Source organism: Athene noctua, chromosome 7 (assembly GCF_965140245.1).
Source record: "Athene noctua chromosome 7, bAthNoc1.hap1.1, whole genome shotgun sequence".
Classification (NCBI taxonomy): domain Eukaryota; kingdom Metazoa; phylum Chordata; class Aves; order Strigiformes; family Strigidae; genus Athene; species Athene noctua.
The window spans coordinates 35,698,281-35,714,321 of NC_134043.1; the positions used below are offsets into that span (position 1 = coordinate 35,698,281).

General features: G+C 38.0%; 1 protein-coding gene across 2 annotated transcripts in view; it reads left to right on the forward strand.

Moving 5' to 3' along the window:
* The window catches only part of GLS (glutaminase), a 68,805-nt gene that overhangs the window by 42,153 nt on the left and 10,611 nt on the right, over window positions 1-16,041 (forward strand). Inside the window, exon 15 of one of the 2 annotated variants that reach the window (XM_074910646.1) lies at window positions 480-3,701. The exons of the other annotated variant lie outside the window; for it this stretch is intronic. Within the exon in view, the coding sequence (XP_074766747.1) occupies window positions 480-626 (147 nt within the window). The 3' untranslated portion in view covers window positions 627-3,701. Of the gene's footprint in view, window positions 1-479; window positions 3,702-16,041 lie in introns of those variants that run through there. 2 annotated transcript variants of the gene reach the window in all.

Consider the following 16,041-nt stretch of genomic DNA (forward strand, 5'->3'; position numbering starts at 1 on the left):
TGTGCTGCAGTGCATGAGATGTATGTTTAGCATTTTTTCGCAGTGATATCTCTGAGACCACGTGACTTGCTGAGAGTTGCACAGGCAGTGAATTCAGTGCTGTAGACAAGTGCCTGTTACTAAGGAAGCGGTATAAGCAATGTCTGGGAATGAACTGAATCCACTCCTGCTACCTGTACAAAAGATAAAAAGTGTGAGGGTGCTTTAGATAAGACGAACCTCTTTGCTTTTATTACCATTAATGTTTAACTAAGACGTGAAGATTTCAATAGGAGAAGATACAGTAGAATGCTTTTTAAAGTGCTTCTGTTTGCATGTGTATACCCCATTTGGAACTTGGATTTTTTTATAACTGGAAAAGAGAAAGTAACAGTTTATGTGAAGAGGTGAAAAACTTGAGTCTGTTAGCATTGACTGCAAGTATGGATTTTTTTCCTTCAAATACACTAATAAATAATGTATGTTGCTTGAACAACTAGCATTCCTTTGGACCAATGGACTATGAGAATCTCCAGCAAGAACTTGCTTTAAAAGAAACAGTATGGAAAAAAGTGTCACCTGAATCAAACGAGGACATCTCCAGAACCGTAGTGTATAGAATGGAAGGTCGGGGAGAGCAAAACTAAACGAATGGGTTCTAGTTTCATTAAGTTCTTCATTTTAAAAACCCTCAAGCATCTCTAGATTTAACTTCGATTTGAATATTGTTTGCCTGATGTTTCATTTATATATACGTTGTGTAAATTCTGTATGCTATACCAAAAAGTCTGTCGAAGTTCAAGGGTGGGGGAAAAAAGCACATACAAACAACAAAACCCAAAACTGTTAACTGACTTTTGTAGTTACTTAAAACACATATACTTTAAAAAAAAAAAAAAAGTAAATCTGAATGTTTTCAAAGATATACCGCTTCTGTGTATATCTGTTTATTTTTGTTTATATCTGAGAATTTGAAGTAAATTAACTTTAGAGCCAAGCAAGAACTTATGATGTGTCCTCTGATCAGGGTCAGCGTGTAAAGATAGATAAATTTTAATTAAAATATAAAGTAAAATAGTGTCAGCAAAATACGGTAAATTCATAAATCTATAAATAATTGGGTATTAAGTGGAGATAGGTTCTGAGTCATGTTATTACCATATCCCTTTTTTTTTTAAATATGAAGTTTCAAATCGGTTTGAACAGAAATGGATCCTCTGGATATGCCATGCTAGTGAAGATTATATTTTTTTGATCAACCTTTAATAATTATTAATGCTAACATTTAACTAAAAAGAGCAAGAATGGCTGGGGAGGGCTGGGAGAAGAGGGGGAAAAAAGCCTGCTTTGTTAGCAAGTTCACTAATTCAGCAGAAATATTTCTTGCCAAACTATTCTGAGTGTCTTGCTCTCTGCTCGTACTGCCAGCTGGTAGCTATGACTCAGAAGTCTGCCTTACTAATAATGTTGTGCTCCACCCTAGAGAGGAATGTAAGCAATCTTGGTTTTTAGAGTGTTAAACAACTGAGAAGTGAGCAGGAAATATATTCAGAGCAAAGCCGTTAAGTAGATATTATTAAAACTGTTTACAATTAACTTATTTTTCAACTGCTAATGTGTGTGCATGTTCATATATATGATAAGAAACTTCATTTACTTAACACATGAGCAAATTTTAAGTTTTCATTGCGACTTTTTGAAATTACAGTGAGTTTGCACCTCTGTCAGCTTGCTAAGAAGCAGGATTTGCATTCTTCTACAGGCAACTGCATCTGTTCATCTGCATAATTTGATAATTTTGAGTATCTTGAGTAGAATGTAGCTTGAAATGGTGTATGTAAGCTTCAAACAGACTCAGTAAGCAATGCTGGACAGAGGGCACAGACTTGCTAAATTCTTGACACTTATAGCTATTAGATTCTCAATGATGCTAGAAATCTTAGAATATTATTCTCTATAAAGGTTTCCCGTTTATAAGCTTGCAGATATGTTGCTATATCCCACCCCCAGTACGCCCCTTGCAGAGTCCTGGTTTATAAAACTCATCCAAGTAGTGATAAATGGTATTAGCCTGTTAAGGATTTTAGGAGGCAATGACAGATAATTCCTTAGTAACTAACACCTCCACCCCTTCTCCCTGCCCCCTCCCCAATCCCTCTCCTTTTTTAGTTTATCTAAAAATCCAAAGTGCATTCATATGTGAGTTCTGCATAAGGGGAGAGTTAGGTTTTTCCTGCCCTTTTTTTGACCCATCTGGATGTTTTATGACTTCAGGAAGATGCAAAGCTGATGTTCTCTGAGAAAGCAAGATGTTCTTAATTACTCTGTTTCGGTATTGTCAGTTTTGCATAAACATTTGAAATAAACTCTGACTAAACCCGGAATAATCTTCATCTAGCAGCATATTGTGGAAAGATGGGCTTCCTGTCTTTGAAGACTAGGATTAAAATGTTTAAGCAAAACAATACAGAACATTAGTTTTCAGTGAATTTGAAGTCCTGCTGGGATGAAGAGGTAAATCTGTGGTGCAGATGTCAGTCATAACTGTCAGTCATAAATTGCTGAATAATAGCTGTTTTATAATCTTATCACTGATGATAAGGTTAGAATTGTCAATGCTTATCTTGAAAATAAAGTAAGTAAAGGCAAAGTCTTGAATTACAAAAATGTCTCACCTGTTTGAGGATTTTACTAGAAGTTAGAGACATATCAGGTATTCAGATCCTGCAAAACTATATGTCTTTACCTGAAATACCCTTAATTGCAAGAGGGGACATGATGTGACTGTGCTGCTAATGAAAGTATTTACAGTGATGATATGTTGCTGGTTAAATTACCAGTTTGATTTAAATGAAAATATATGGTGCAGGATTTGCTTGATCTAATTCTACCCACATTTTCTGATTTTTAGTACTATTTGAAGCAAATTCTAGAAACGTGGTTGAAGATGGAAAATTGTTCCTTCTGAGCTTCAGCTTGAAAATAAAAATCTTCGCCATATTTATGCTTGTCAGTTACATACAAAACTTGTGGTAGAAACACGTCCTGCATGGGAAATACAAAATTAAGAAAACTACTAGATCTTTAATATGCATAATAAGAATATTTAGGGTACAGCTTACACAGTCTATACTTTAGATCTATAAATTACAGTTCTGTAATACATGCTTTTGAAGCCTGCCTCAGAATCTAAGCCAGCCTCTAGTTAGGAGGGGTCAGGAGGAAACTCCTTTGGACCAATTATTTTGTAACTTGCCTGCACTCACAGTTTCCTGTTCTGGCCTGCCACGTCTGCAGATGGCTTTTACTCGTGGCGGGGTACACAGGTAGCTGGGACCATAGTTGGGTCCGCCAGGACAACTTACCCATGTCTGCATTGTGTTTGGTGAGCAGGTCTGAAAGAATGCGGTGGTAGAGGCTAGTCATTGAATGTTTGAAGTCTGCAACGGTATTAGTGTTCACCTGTGCTACAGTAATAGCAATTCTTGATATTCAAGCATTTTAGCTGTTTGTTTGTTTTTCTTTGTCAGCATCATTAACATTTCATTAGAAATGTAAATGCTTTTTAAAATTTTATTTTAGCATTTGTGTTGTACCTTTTGGCTCAGTTGTTAAGTTACCTGTCTCGTTTTCCATTTTTCATTTGCATTGTATGTTATTTATGTATCTCGATTTCCAGCATGCTTATTTTTGTATTGTTTAATAAATTTATTTTAAGCTGATTTTTATTGTATTTTTTTTCTCTCAATGGAGAACAGATTTGTTCAAACACATTTTTGAGACTGAAATGAGATAGTGAGCACTCCATCCAAAAGAAGATAAAATTCTGGAAATGTAGGTGGAATAAGCAGATTTAGTTAAACCAGTAATTGACAACCCTCCTAAGGTTTCTTAAACATTTTGTACAATAATGTATTTTTCTCTTTGACTGTTATCTTAGAAAGCTGAAAGCAAAAATCAAAGTAGCAAAACTTTCTTACCATGAATTTTCTAATAAAAATGTCATGGTGCAGTAGGATATTAATGTCACTATGTGTTTGTGTGGTTTTGAAGATAATAATTTGGTCACTTGGAAAATATGTGGTTAATGGTATTAGTGCCAGGTAGTAACTGTTGATCCTGAGCATTATGAAGTGAAAAATAACAGCTTGTAATAAATCATACCTATCAAGGAAGATGGTCCAAAACCCACATGCTCACATGCTTGTAGTAGCAGCAGTGGTGTCTGAACAATGGGTAGTTGAATGTGGGTTTCTGGCAAAGCACTTGCCCTTTGTCACAAGCTTACTTTTTTTTTCCATGAAAATTTATTTGAGTTACTAAATAGTAGATGTATTTATAATGTGATGATACTGAGGCAAGATTTTGTCACTAGACACATACTTATACTGAGGATGGCCGTAATTATTAATTTAGCTTTTCTGTAGATTGGTTTATAAACTGCAGTTACCTGTACTGTGTTTTTAAAACTAGCCGTATGTTCATTGTACATAAAATATCACACATCAAAAGAGTTTATTCTCTAAAAGCCATAAAGATGAGGAACGGTAGAAGAGTAGTAGATACAAAGAGAGAACCACAGGTGATTTACTATAGAATTATTTTGACTCTTTTGGTTTTCATTGTGCATTTGTGTCAAAAGACCAGTGGGTGGGTAGGTGAATAAAAAGGCAATGGAGTCGGAAGGGGAGGGGGTGGGAGGGGGGATACAGCGTGTTGTTACTTCATTGTTCTTATTTCTCTGCATCTTGATACATACATGTCATTGATGCACAGCAGTTAGCTGTGAGCAAAGTAGTTAATGATGACCTTAATTTATATATAATGTGAGCTAAACTTACATATAATGTTTTAGTATTCTAAACATTGTTTGTAGACTTTTACTATTTTTAAAATTTTGTTTAAATATTTCTGTAGTTCCTGGTGGAAGTTCAGAAGCAGTTATGCCAGTGAAAGAATAGACTTTTTTCGGTGGAGTTCTTACTGGGATGGCTAAATACACCTAATAATTTATCTTCAGTGCAGAGTCTCCAATTTGAATATCACAGATGTCTGTAGATGTTGCAGGAAGGGCAAGAGACTTTAAATCAGGTAGAAATCTAACTAAAGCCTAATTATTTTTTTTATCATGCTAGGATTTTGTCTGTTCCACACCTTATCCAGTATAGAAAACACGTGACTAAGTAGTGTGCTTAATGATGTGCTGTTAGAAGATGGGTTATGAACAGCCCCATTTTCTTTTGGGAATTTATGTCCTGGTGTGTTGAATAGTTTGTTTCAGTCTAAATTATTAAACTACCTACTTTGAATCAAGTGTGGTTTCTGATTTACCATTTGCTGCTACTAGAGAATATTGTGTGCAAAGTAGAAACCCCCTTTACCTTTTGGTTTTCATGCAAGTAGAAATTAATTTTATTATTGACGTCTAATACTGCTTTATGCAGAGGTTTGATATCACTCGAACACTTAGCATTTAAAAGTTTTGGCAAGACTTAAGAGTGGTACAGCTCTGCACGTAGCTCAGTTACTTCTGAAAATGCACAATTATTTCTTCTCTGCATAGAAGGCCTTAAATAATGTTTACATCTGAAGCTGCAGCTCAACTAAATAAAGCCCTACAATAGAGTTTGGGCTGGCAGAAGTGTGGTGGTCTCAAGTTTGTTAGTTTGGGTTTTGTTGGTTCTTTTTTTTTTTTTTTTTTTTCATCAGTTTAAGTAGTTTTTAACAGAACTTAATTTAGGTAATGGAGCTGACGTGGTTGCATGACCTAGAGTAAGGCTGTTAAACTGCACCAGGCAGGTTTTTAAAAAGGAAAAGACAGACATGTTCACACATAGGGAGAATAATAGCCACTTTAATACCTCCGAACTAAGGCTGGTGAGGAAACAGGGTTGAAGGAAGGACAAGTGGAAAAGGAGAGAATTCCAGAATGCTTTTCTACCCTCAGAAATGTTCCAGGCAGCCCTACTTTCATGTATTTCATTTATGCAGTAGGCGTGCGGGGGAGCATTATCTGCTGTAAGGTAATGCTTCCTGGTTTAGCTGCTGCTCTGCTGTGACTTTGACCTGGCTGACACGTAGCTGGTGCCTTCTGTAGTGTCATCCGCGTACCTTCCTGATAGCAGTTATTCTTGAAGAAGACAAGAGCTTTCTTCTGTGTATCTTCTTTCCAGGTTTCTCTGACCCCTTTATCTGATCAGTTACAGCAGATATTCTTCAGTTACGTAGCACTGTTATTTTGTAAATTATGGGCAGCTGGAGGTGCTTCTTCTGTTGGAGATCAGTATACATTAATGTCATTGTTATTTGGTCAGATTTTGAATAAAGTTTGATTTCCTCCCCGCCCCATATTTGCACTTCTGTTAATCTGTTTGGCATCATGGTTTTTCAGTGAGATTGCTTGAATTTGATTCTTATTTTTACATTGTTGAATAGTCTGAAAAGTTGAAGTAATTATTTTGATAATACAGTCAACAAATATCTGTTGTTTTCTTTGGAAGGTTCTTTAATAGCTAAGTGTTGTTGTTAAGTAGGCTTTTCACTTGAGTTGCCAAGCAGCTGGTACACAGAATTTGAAGTATGCTTGTGCTATTACAAAACTCCTGTGCATGCTGTAAACTGGGAATTTATCTTCATACTGTATCTTCTCTTAGGTCAGTTTTACTTAGCTGGATCATCATAACACATTTGTATGAAGTGGAAGAGATTCTAGTGACTGTAAGAAACCTGAGAATGAAACCATAAGGTCATAGAGCTTGGAAGGGATCTCTGGAGATCATCTAGTCCAACCGTCTGCTCCAGGCAGGATCTGAAATCGGTTAGATCATGTTGCTCAGGGTCTTCACTGCCCAAGTGTTGGAAAGTTCCAAGGACGAGGTTTCTGTAATCTTGCTGGGTAACCTGTCCCTGTGCCTTTCCATTTCCATCGAAGAACTTTTTCCTAACCTCCAGTTGAAATTTTCCCTTTCTGCAGCTTGTGACAGTGACACCCATCTTTTCACTGTGCGTGATGAGCTTACTGTCATGTGGAAATCTGTTGACTCTTATGGAGTCCTAGAAGTGGCATAGGTAAAAATGGCTTTTGGTCAGCAATAACTACCATTTTTCCCTCCTGCTGTATTTTCCTACCAGATCCTAAGTATTTTTTTTTTCATTATATCATTGAAAAAGTGATTTTAAGGATTTGAAAATGTTATACTCTCTTTATTTTGCTATTAAAGCATAACAGGCGAAATATAAAAGTGGAAGTACGTTATTTCTGAGGGACATCATGTTACTAAATATTAGGACCCCTTGTGATCAGAGTGCTTGTTATCAAAACAATGAACTTGAGAACGCAAGTGGAGTGATAGGAAGAGATAATGTTGCTTGCTTCCTGTTGATGTTACTCACTAATCCAGCTTTTTCCTTGAGACATGCAGCTTTATTGTTTGTCCAGGAATTACTAATTCCATATCAGTTGTTTTGGACTGGTAGACCTGGCTTTGATCGTATGTGTAGCTTTGGCTTTCTGTATGGGAAGTGCATTTCATGCTTCTTTTAAAGGACTTGTCATTTAAACTTCTCCAACCTGTAATTGTTGCAAGACAACTAATTAAAATGTAATCTTGGTCCGAGAATGAACTGTTTTGATTAACATGTTTTAAAAAAAACCACCCATGCTGTTGCAGAAAAAGATTAAGAGTTATGATTGAGGACATGAAGAAGCAGGCTAAAACAGCTGAGTATGTTTTGACCCATGTACCAGAGACTGATGGGGAAATAATAAGCTTGTTCCCAGGGTTTAGAGATGAAACCATGGAGGTGGAAGATCTGTTTAAGCTAATAAATATTTCTCATGCAAGAAAAGCAGGTACTGAATAAATAGTCTAAACGTTAGAAGAAGGTTTCTAGAAACTTGTTCCTAATAGTTTAGAAACAACCCTTCCAACAAGAGTAGAGTGCAAACTTCTGGTTAAGATTTCCCTTATTCTGCTTTCAGCCTGTAGGGTGTAATCAGTGTCTTGCTAGTAAAGTTTCAGTAGTTATCTTTTGAGAACATCCTCCTTATTTCAGGAATAATTCCGGATCCGAATCCTGTAGTGAAGAGTAAACTGTCATCCATGAATTGGAAAGTACCTACAGCCTGGAAAGTGGGTATCAGTCGTAGTCAATAGGTCCTTGAAAAGGCAGACATTCTTTTGTCCTGTCTGCTTAATGCAGCTAGCATCACTAAAGCACCCATCAGCATTCTGCTTTATTTATGTGTCCATCGTTGATCCCAGTCCTTTGGTCTCAAATCTTGCAGAGTTAGTAATGTCTGTATCCACTACTTTGAAGGCTCTTTTTTTCTGTCATTCAGAGGCAACTGGTCAGTGTTCATTCCCCTTATTAAGGTTTCTGTATATATTCTGTATGCTTTCTCTCACAGAAGCGTTTGCAGGGGTTGGCCTATGAAAGGGCTGAACAGGAACTACCAAAGTCTGTATCATGAGATGATGATGACCCTGATTCCTTTAACAGTTTACTGCAAGAATGATTATTTTACCATTTTGGAATTGGCAGTCATAATTTACGGACAAAACATTATTTCATTGCTGATAAAGAAATGCTGAAAAAGCTTGACAACAAAGTTGAAGCCTTTGAGAGGGTAATTTTTTTATTTTTTTTTTCCCCACGTAATTTTGCTTTGGACATGGCAGCAAGATTCAAGTATTTCCACCCAAACTACTGATGGCAAATGCGTATCACCTAAAACTGAAAATGTACCTGATCATCTTCTGGTTTGAAGGGTTAAAGTCTTTATGCTGTGAATGTTTCACTTGATCTAGTAAACTTTTTCTTGAAATAATTTGTCTACCTACTGTTTCTTTGCCATACTGTTCATGGCAAACAATACAGCAGTAACATCTTTTGTCATCAGGACAGGAGCCAGGTCAGATTTTTCTGTGGCTCCCTCTTGTTAAGTCATGGTTCTCTGGAACTGCCTGATTCACTATAGTTATTCTACTTTGGTTTTCCTTATTAGGTCTTCAAAAAATATTGCTTTCTGGCACGATTTATGACTTTATAATTGTCTGTGAAAGATTGTTGTTTTGTTTTTTAAATGTGGAATCAGTCAACATTAGGTCTTAAGTAGTGAAAGATGATTAAATTTTTACTTGATATTTTGGGAGTTTTGTCAGTGATATGATTAATTCTGTGGTCTCAAAAGTAAAATGTGTTAATTCCTTGATACTGTAAGAAATCAGAAACAGCAAGTGGAATCAAGCATAACCATGCTCATTGTAATCTAGTCAAGGCAATTCTGGTACTCAAGTTTCTCTCCTCTTCACACTTCACATTTATACTTCTTGAAATCAACATAATCATCCCCAAAACAAAGGTCATGGATACGAAACACATGAGATTAGCTACTCTTCTACCAGACTTGTCTATTTGTTCAAGCACACAAGTGCACAGGGAGGGAAGCTCTCTAATCACTACATCATCATCTGAGATCTGGTAAAGCTTCAGCATTAGCTTCCTGTGTTGAAAAACTAGGATCATCTGTGAGTTGTTCAAGGATATCTGTGACAGAGCAATATTGGCTGTGTCCATCCTAGTATCTTCTTAATACTATGTGCAGTAGTTGTGTATAAGGGAAGGGAATCTTGAGGCATATTTGCAGGAACTGTCTTCCAACTAGGGAAGTTTCTATTCCTGGGATCTTGTAATCTAATACTGAGGGAGTCGAGGGCTCGGAATCTTGAGGTCTGACTTGTGTGGGCTTTTTTTCTGTGTACCCCTTGAACCGTTTCATCTTTAATGGTGCTTTATCTGCTAGAAAGAGGAAAGACAAAACCAGTCATGCACTGCTCTTCGCACAGCATTGCAAAGTCCTGCTGAGTACTTCCTGCCCCTAAGGATGGTGCAAGAAAGGAGAAACTGCCCCATCCATACATCCTGGATGTTCTTATGATACTATGTAATATAGTAAAAATTAGTATGAATACCCCAGTTCTTGGGGGAGAGGCTTGTAGGCAGGGATTCAACTAAACTTTGGTTTGCATGACTCACTCTTCAGCTATGGAGCTCAAGTTCTGGAGTCAGTATTGGTGAAGGATTGATTCTTCTGCCTCTGTTGGGGCAGGCAGTGGTGGGAGTATGGGAGTTGAGAAACATGACTGGCCAAAACAGCCTTGGCTCACCCCATGGGGTTTACACATCTCAGGAGTGGAATAGATGGGCATGGTCTTTCTGAAATAATCTCAGTTACTGAAGGTAAGTAGATGTTCACTTAATGTAGTAAACATTTTTTAAAAATTATTTAACTCTTGAACAGAATCAGTTTACTAATACTTTAGAATTAATCAATAGCCAGAAATGTAAATAATAAGTCATTGAAAATTCACAGTGTTTGTTTTTTATGAAATAAGGTCTCTGCTGCTGTAGCTTGCCATCTTCAAGGACAGTTCAACCAGTGCACTTGTAACTGTGTGTCAAACACTTGAGCAAAACCAGACATAAGAAGTGAACTGTTACTTATGGATTCACATACTATACTGGAAATATATAGTAATTTAAATTTCATTTAGAAGATAGTAAATCTTATTTATCATTTAAAAATCAGAAGAATTAAATCTAATAATCTCTGAGCATATGTGGCTGAATTAGCTGTAGAACTGAGCTCAGTCTGATCTATGACTCTTGCTTTTTTCCATATGAGTTAAAGGATATTTTTTTGATTCCTTGAAGAACTTGCATCTCCTTCCTGTTTGTATTTCAGATGAATTAGCTTTTTCACAGGTAGAGGGATGTTGTTTTGAGGAATACCAGTGAGACAGACTCTTTCCAGAAATTTGTGTCTACTTGATGGACATCTTATGAGCAAGAGGTTAGTGTTGAAAGAGGTGAATTCTGGTTTAGTCTGTCTTTCATGGCTCCGGATGTGATTGGAAAAAAAGTATCTTCTGCTCCTGATAAGTGCTTCCTGTGTCCTTGTTAGGCTTTCAAAATTTACGATACTATTTTGCATAAAAAGTCCAGAAAAGATGGATGAACGGTTAAGGTATTGTGCTAGTTTGTAGTAGCTATATACTTTTAAATACCCAGATTAATTTCAAGTATTCTAATGAAAAAAGGACTTCAGGTGGAGGTGGGCAAAAAAAGTCAGTATACTAGAAAATTTGGTACTGATACTCTTAATTATTTGCAATTTTAGGTGGCATAATCTAGTACTTTAGACTTTTTGACCTATCTTTAAAAGGTTTGAGTCTGAAGGAAATATGAGTGGTAGAAATCTGTTCGAAACTGTAGATGCATAAGGGGGAAAGGAGAGAGGGAAACCTGCTCAGCCTTTCACCTCCAGAGCTTTTTCTTTTGTGACTTCAGCCTGTATGTTTTCCAGTAAAGGAGACTGACAGTTGTCTTAGGTTGAATGAAGGGGTTTATGAATTATTTTTTAATGGTGTCAAGAGAAACCTTCAATGTATATATTTGGTTTCATTAAATGTTTCTTATATTCAGCTGCATGGCTCAGTTTCAGTGACAGTTACTAAGGTTGAGCTCCTGGTGCAAGCTTGTTTTGTATGTTAGTGCTCCTGTGTCTGAATTGAACCTAGTCAAAACTCCTTGCTCTGTTTTTAGATTTTAAATAGACACTTTATAGGGCCACAGAATTTATTTTTGTCAGTATGTATCAGCGAATTAAAAAATGTGGGAATCAGAAGAAAATGACCAGCTTAATTCTAAAAGGTTGAGTTTGGATTTGAAACAATTTTAAAAGTTGAATTGAAATAAGGCATCTAAAATCATACCAGGATTTTGTCTGGCTTGATACATGATTTTAAAAAAAAAATATTTTAAGGATCACAGAATTTTTCTGCTGAATTGATCTGTTAGTGAACTGTAACGCCTGTCTCGTAACTTTTCCCACCTTCTTTTTGGTCTGTCCAAAGTGTGGTCAGATGCTGAGGAGAGAGGCAGTAGCTGCAGTGTTAGCCCTTCCGGGGCTGCCCTGGAAATTCCCTCAGTATTTCCAGGGGAAATTGAGGAAATTGAATTGAGGAAATTCCCTCAGCTGCTGACTGCTCACTGAGCAGCTCTTCATTTCCCATAGCCTCCCTAGCTGCTCTTGGCAGCTGCCAGCTGCTGCCATCCTGATCTGTAGTTAGATCAGTAACTTGAAAGTGAAAAAAACCTTTTAACTTACAAAATTATCCACCACATTTGTATTATTTTTCATGAAGTATAAATTCACAAAAAAAGCGTTATTGCCTAAAATAATGCGTTCCTTGTGTTTGCGTGTAATCAGCTCAACTATCCAGATGTGGTAATGATCTGTATGTAGGTTACAGAGCCCTGGAACAGGTCTTTGTTGTGGGCATAAATGCAATTAGCTCGTCTGGGTGATTGCAGCCTGAAGGCTCTTAGTGCTGTATTGCCATCTGACATGGCCAAGGGGAGACTGAAGCTCTCTGTAAACCTGGGTAAATAACTAACTGGCTTGCTGGCTTGCCTGAGGTTTTGCAGCTATAGCAGTACAGTTGGTCTGAAGCTGCCTTGGGTATGTATACACGAAAATACAGCCTTTTGTGTGGCTCCAGTCTAGACATAACTCATGGGAGAAAGCAGCTTTCAGTATATACACGAATTGTGTTTGAACATAGCTGCTGAAAACTGTAAGGCAGTTACTGAGGAGTAAATAAGTGTTTTAGGAGTCTTAGTTTTCTACAAACAGCACGAGCAATGTGAATAATTGCTGTCTAAGCAGCATTTCAAGTTAATCCTACCAGGGAGACTCCAAAAATAAACTCCATGGTAGCAGCTTTGAAGGTTACTGTTGCAGCTTTGACTCCAAAAATAAATGCTGCACCCACAGCTCGTAAAACTAAAGGAGCTGGGTATCATCCTCTATCCCAAGCTGTAAAGAAGAGCTCGCACCATCTAGAGGAAAAGAAATGATAGTTGATGTGTTCAAAAACAGACTGGGAAAAAAAATTGACAAAATCTCGTTTCCTGTGTTAGTTTCAAAACACGGAAGAGTAAATAACTGCAGAGTCTAGAGTTATTTTTGCACTTTCTACAAATTACATAAGAAGACAAGAATCAGTAGTACAGAAAATAGGGTAAAGAGGTGGGGGAAAAAGTCCTGAAGAAGACATGAAAGTTTTATGGAACAGCTAGCCTTGTTTGTATTTTTAAATATTTTTCTGTATGTCATTAATGTGTGTAAGTGTATGCATTAATTTATTCACATGTCCTCTAATTATTTATAGTATAATGGGAACAAAGATGTTCCCAGGGAATTCTAACTTTATAAACTTATTGTGAGACTTGTATTCATTCAGAGTTGGGGCAAGAGGCTCTGTTGGAGGCAGTTGGTGTTAGGTTGCTGTAGGATTGGTCTGTTGCTCAGTCTTACTCAAAAAAGACAGACTTATTCTTGAATGCTCCAGAAAATCATTGAGAGAAATTATCTTATGTAACTGTTAGTTTTCTGTAGAATAAGGTAATGTTGTGGATTAATCCAGAACTGCTTAGAGTGCCTTTGTGGACTTGTCCATCCCTAGAAATACCTGGGGACAGAACCTCCCCAAGCAAGCTCAGAGACCACTTCAGAGCTGGCCCTCACCTGGGTGGCACCTCAACTAGTCTGGGATTCGGTAAATAAAGCACAGTGCTTAAGTTTGGGTGTTGTATCCTGACAGGCTGATGTCCACACCTCGACTGGGAAATGGAGGTGATGCTTAGCTGTGCTTGGAGAGCTCTGCGTGAGAGGTGTTACACATGTGCTTCTCCAGCACTAGCACTGTGGACTACTTTTAAAAGTAAACGTTTTACTTACCCTTGGGTAATAACTTCCATTTCATTTCATGGGAAACAAAACAGATGCTCAGTTGCAAAGATACTGACTTTTGATTGAGATTTCTTTCCCTACAAACTACAGCTTACCTTTCTATCAAGGAATGGTATTTTAAAGGAAAACTGGCTGTCCCTCTTAGACTTAGAACAGTGATTATTTTTTCCCAACACTAGTTTTGTCAGTGGACCCTGGAGAGCAGATTCCAGTTTATTGCAAATCAATTGTGAATACAAAAACGGTCAATTTCTAAAATAAGCAGTCCTGTTTAGTGTCTGAAGTAGACATGCATTCCTCTCTTGAGATTCACCCCTGGTTTATTTTTGCCCTTGTAGGTACCACTTGCATTCTAGGTTTAATTTCAGAGTTGAAGCTTCAAAATTAATTTTGAGCAGGTTTGGGTTTTTTGGTTTGTTTCGTTTTTCAGTTTTATTTTGAAACCTTATACACAGGGAGAAAGTCATCTTTAGGCTGTTCTTCAGTATGGTTGAATTACGAGTTCACCGTGTAACAACTGGATGACTAAATTGTTTAATTTGTGCTCTAGATGCATTACTCCTTGTTTTTATAGGTCACTACTGCTGTTTCATAATTTATATTGGCATCTTAGATTTCAGGATTTTTTTTCCATTGATAAAATAGACATCTCAAAATCTGCAGTTTTTCCAAAGAGCAGGAGGAATGGTTGCTTTTTGCTCTGTACTCAGATGGCTCTCATCAGGGGATCAGCTTTAGGGAAAGTAACAGAACACTGTAACTGTGCAGTTGAACTTCTGTTGATTTTGGAGCTTTTATTACTTTGTGCAGTCCCTCTAGGCTCGTGTAAACTCGTTGCTCCTGCCTTATTTGTCCATACTCGGTCATTTGCAAAGGTCAGGAGAACAGGAAGAGTTTATAGTAGTCGGTCTCTTTTCAGTATGAAATGTTAATCCTTGTTCACTAGACAAACAGCTTAGACAGTTTAAAGATCTATTTTTTGCATTTCAGAGTTAATCCAGCCCTGAGCTGGGTTAGCGCTGCCGCGTGCTGCTGGCAGTGGGCGTGGGAGCTCGTCGTGCTGGGCCGCAAGCGGGGCCGTCGCTCCTGCGTCCGCCGTGTCTGTGTGACCCAGCTCCCAAGCAGAGGTGGCCTTCGGCAGGGCGAGGAGGGAGCCCGGGCTACGCCAGAGAAATTACTCAGCACTCCGCACTCTCGTCTTTTTTCCTCGTTGTAACCACGTGTTGGAAATAACTTCTGTTAGACTTCTCATATAAACGGGGGAATTGTGCCATGCCATCCTCAGTTGTTGGTGCAGGTGCCAAAGGAGGATGGCCAAGGTATCATAAATGCAGATTGACTGTGCTGCAGCATTGGTAGGTTTTAGTGGTGTGGAGAACTGCGCCTGAGTCGCTTCCAGACAAGTCTTACCTGATTTCTGTGATGCATTGTGCGCTGGTGAAGAGCTGCAGAGCTTTATTCCTGTTTCAGAGCAGCTCTCCTACAGCTGGGAATATTTGTCAGGAGACCCACCGGGGTGTTGTGCACCAAGAGTCTTGCTTATCTGGGACCCGCTCTGAGATGCCAGTGTATCAGGAGCTGGGTTCAGTATGACTGTTGCTTGTCATTAGGGAAGTCCTGAGCTACAAGACCTGAAGTTCATATCCTGATTTATCTCCACACCTCAGTGCTGTGTGGGGGAACGTTTAAAACTTTATTCTTCAAGCCAGTTGGCCAGGAGGGCAGGGTTCCCAAAAGGAAACATTGCATCCCATTTTAAGCACAAAAAAATGAGAGTTGAGAGAGAAGGGTCTGTTCTATCTCAGATAGCTGTGCTATCCCTTTTTTTCCCCTCCTGTTGTATTTGAAAATCTCCTGTCAGTGCACTGGGTCTGGTGCATAGTAAAGTCCAGATATGGCAAAGTTCTTGAGAAACAATATGCATTCAAATAACCTTTTTTTTCATAATATTTTGAACATCTTTTTTGAAGGCTAACTGTGGCATGGTCTCTAAATACCATGTAAAGAGCATTGGAAAGATTAAGGGGGGTTGTTTGTTTGTCCTTGCTTGTATTGCCTTTAGTAGCACCCTTTTAAACTATTGGGCTTGACTGTATTCCTCAGCCACCTGGAAAAACAGTAAAGTTGAAAGTAATATTTTTTAGACTGTAAATTCTGTAATGTTTTCAATAAAATTGCAGGGCGGGGGGGGGGCGGGGCGGGGGAATGCTCTCAGGAAGCAGGACACAGTAGGAAATGAAAAT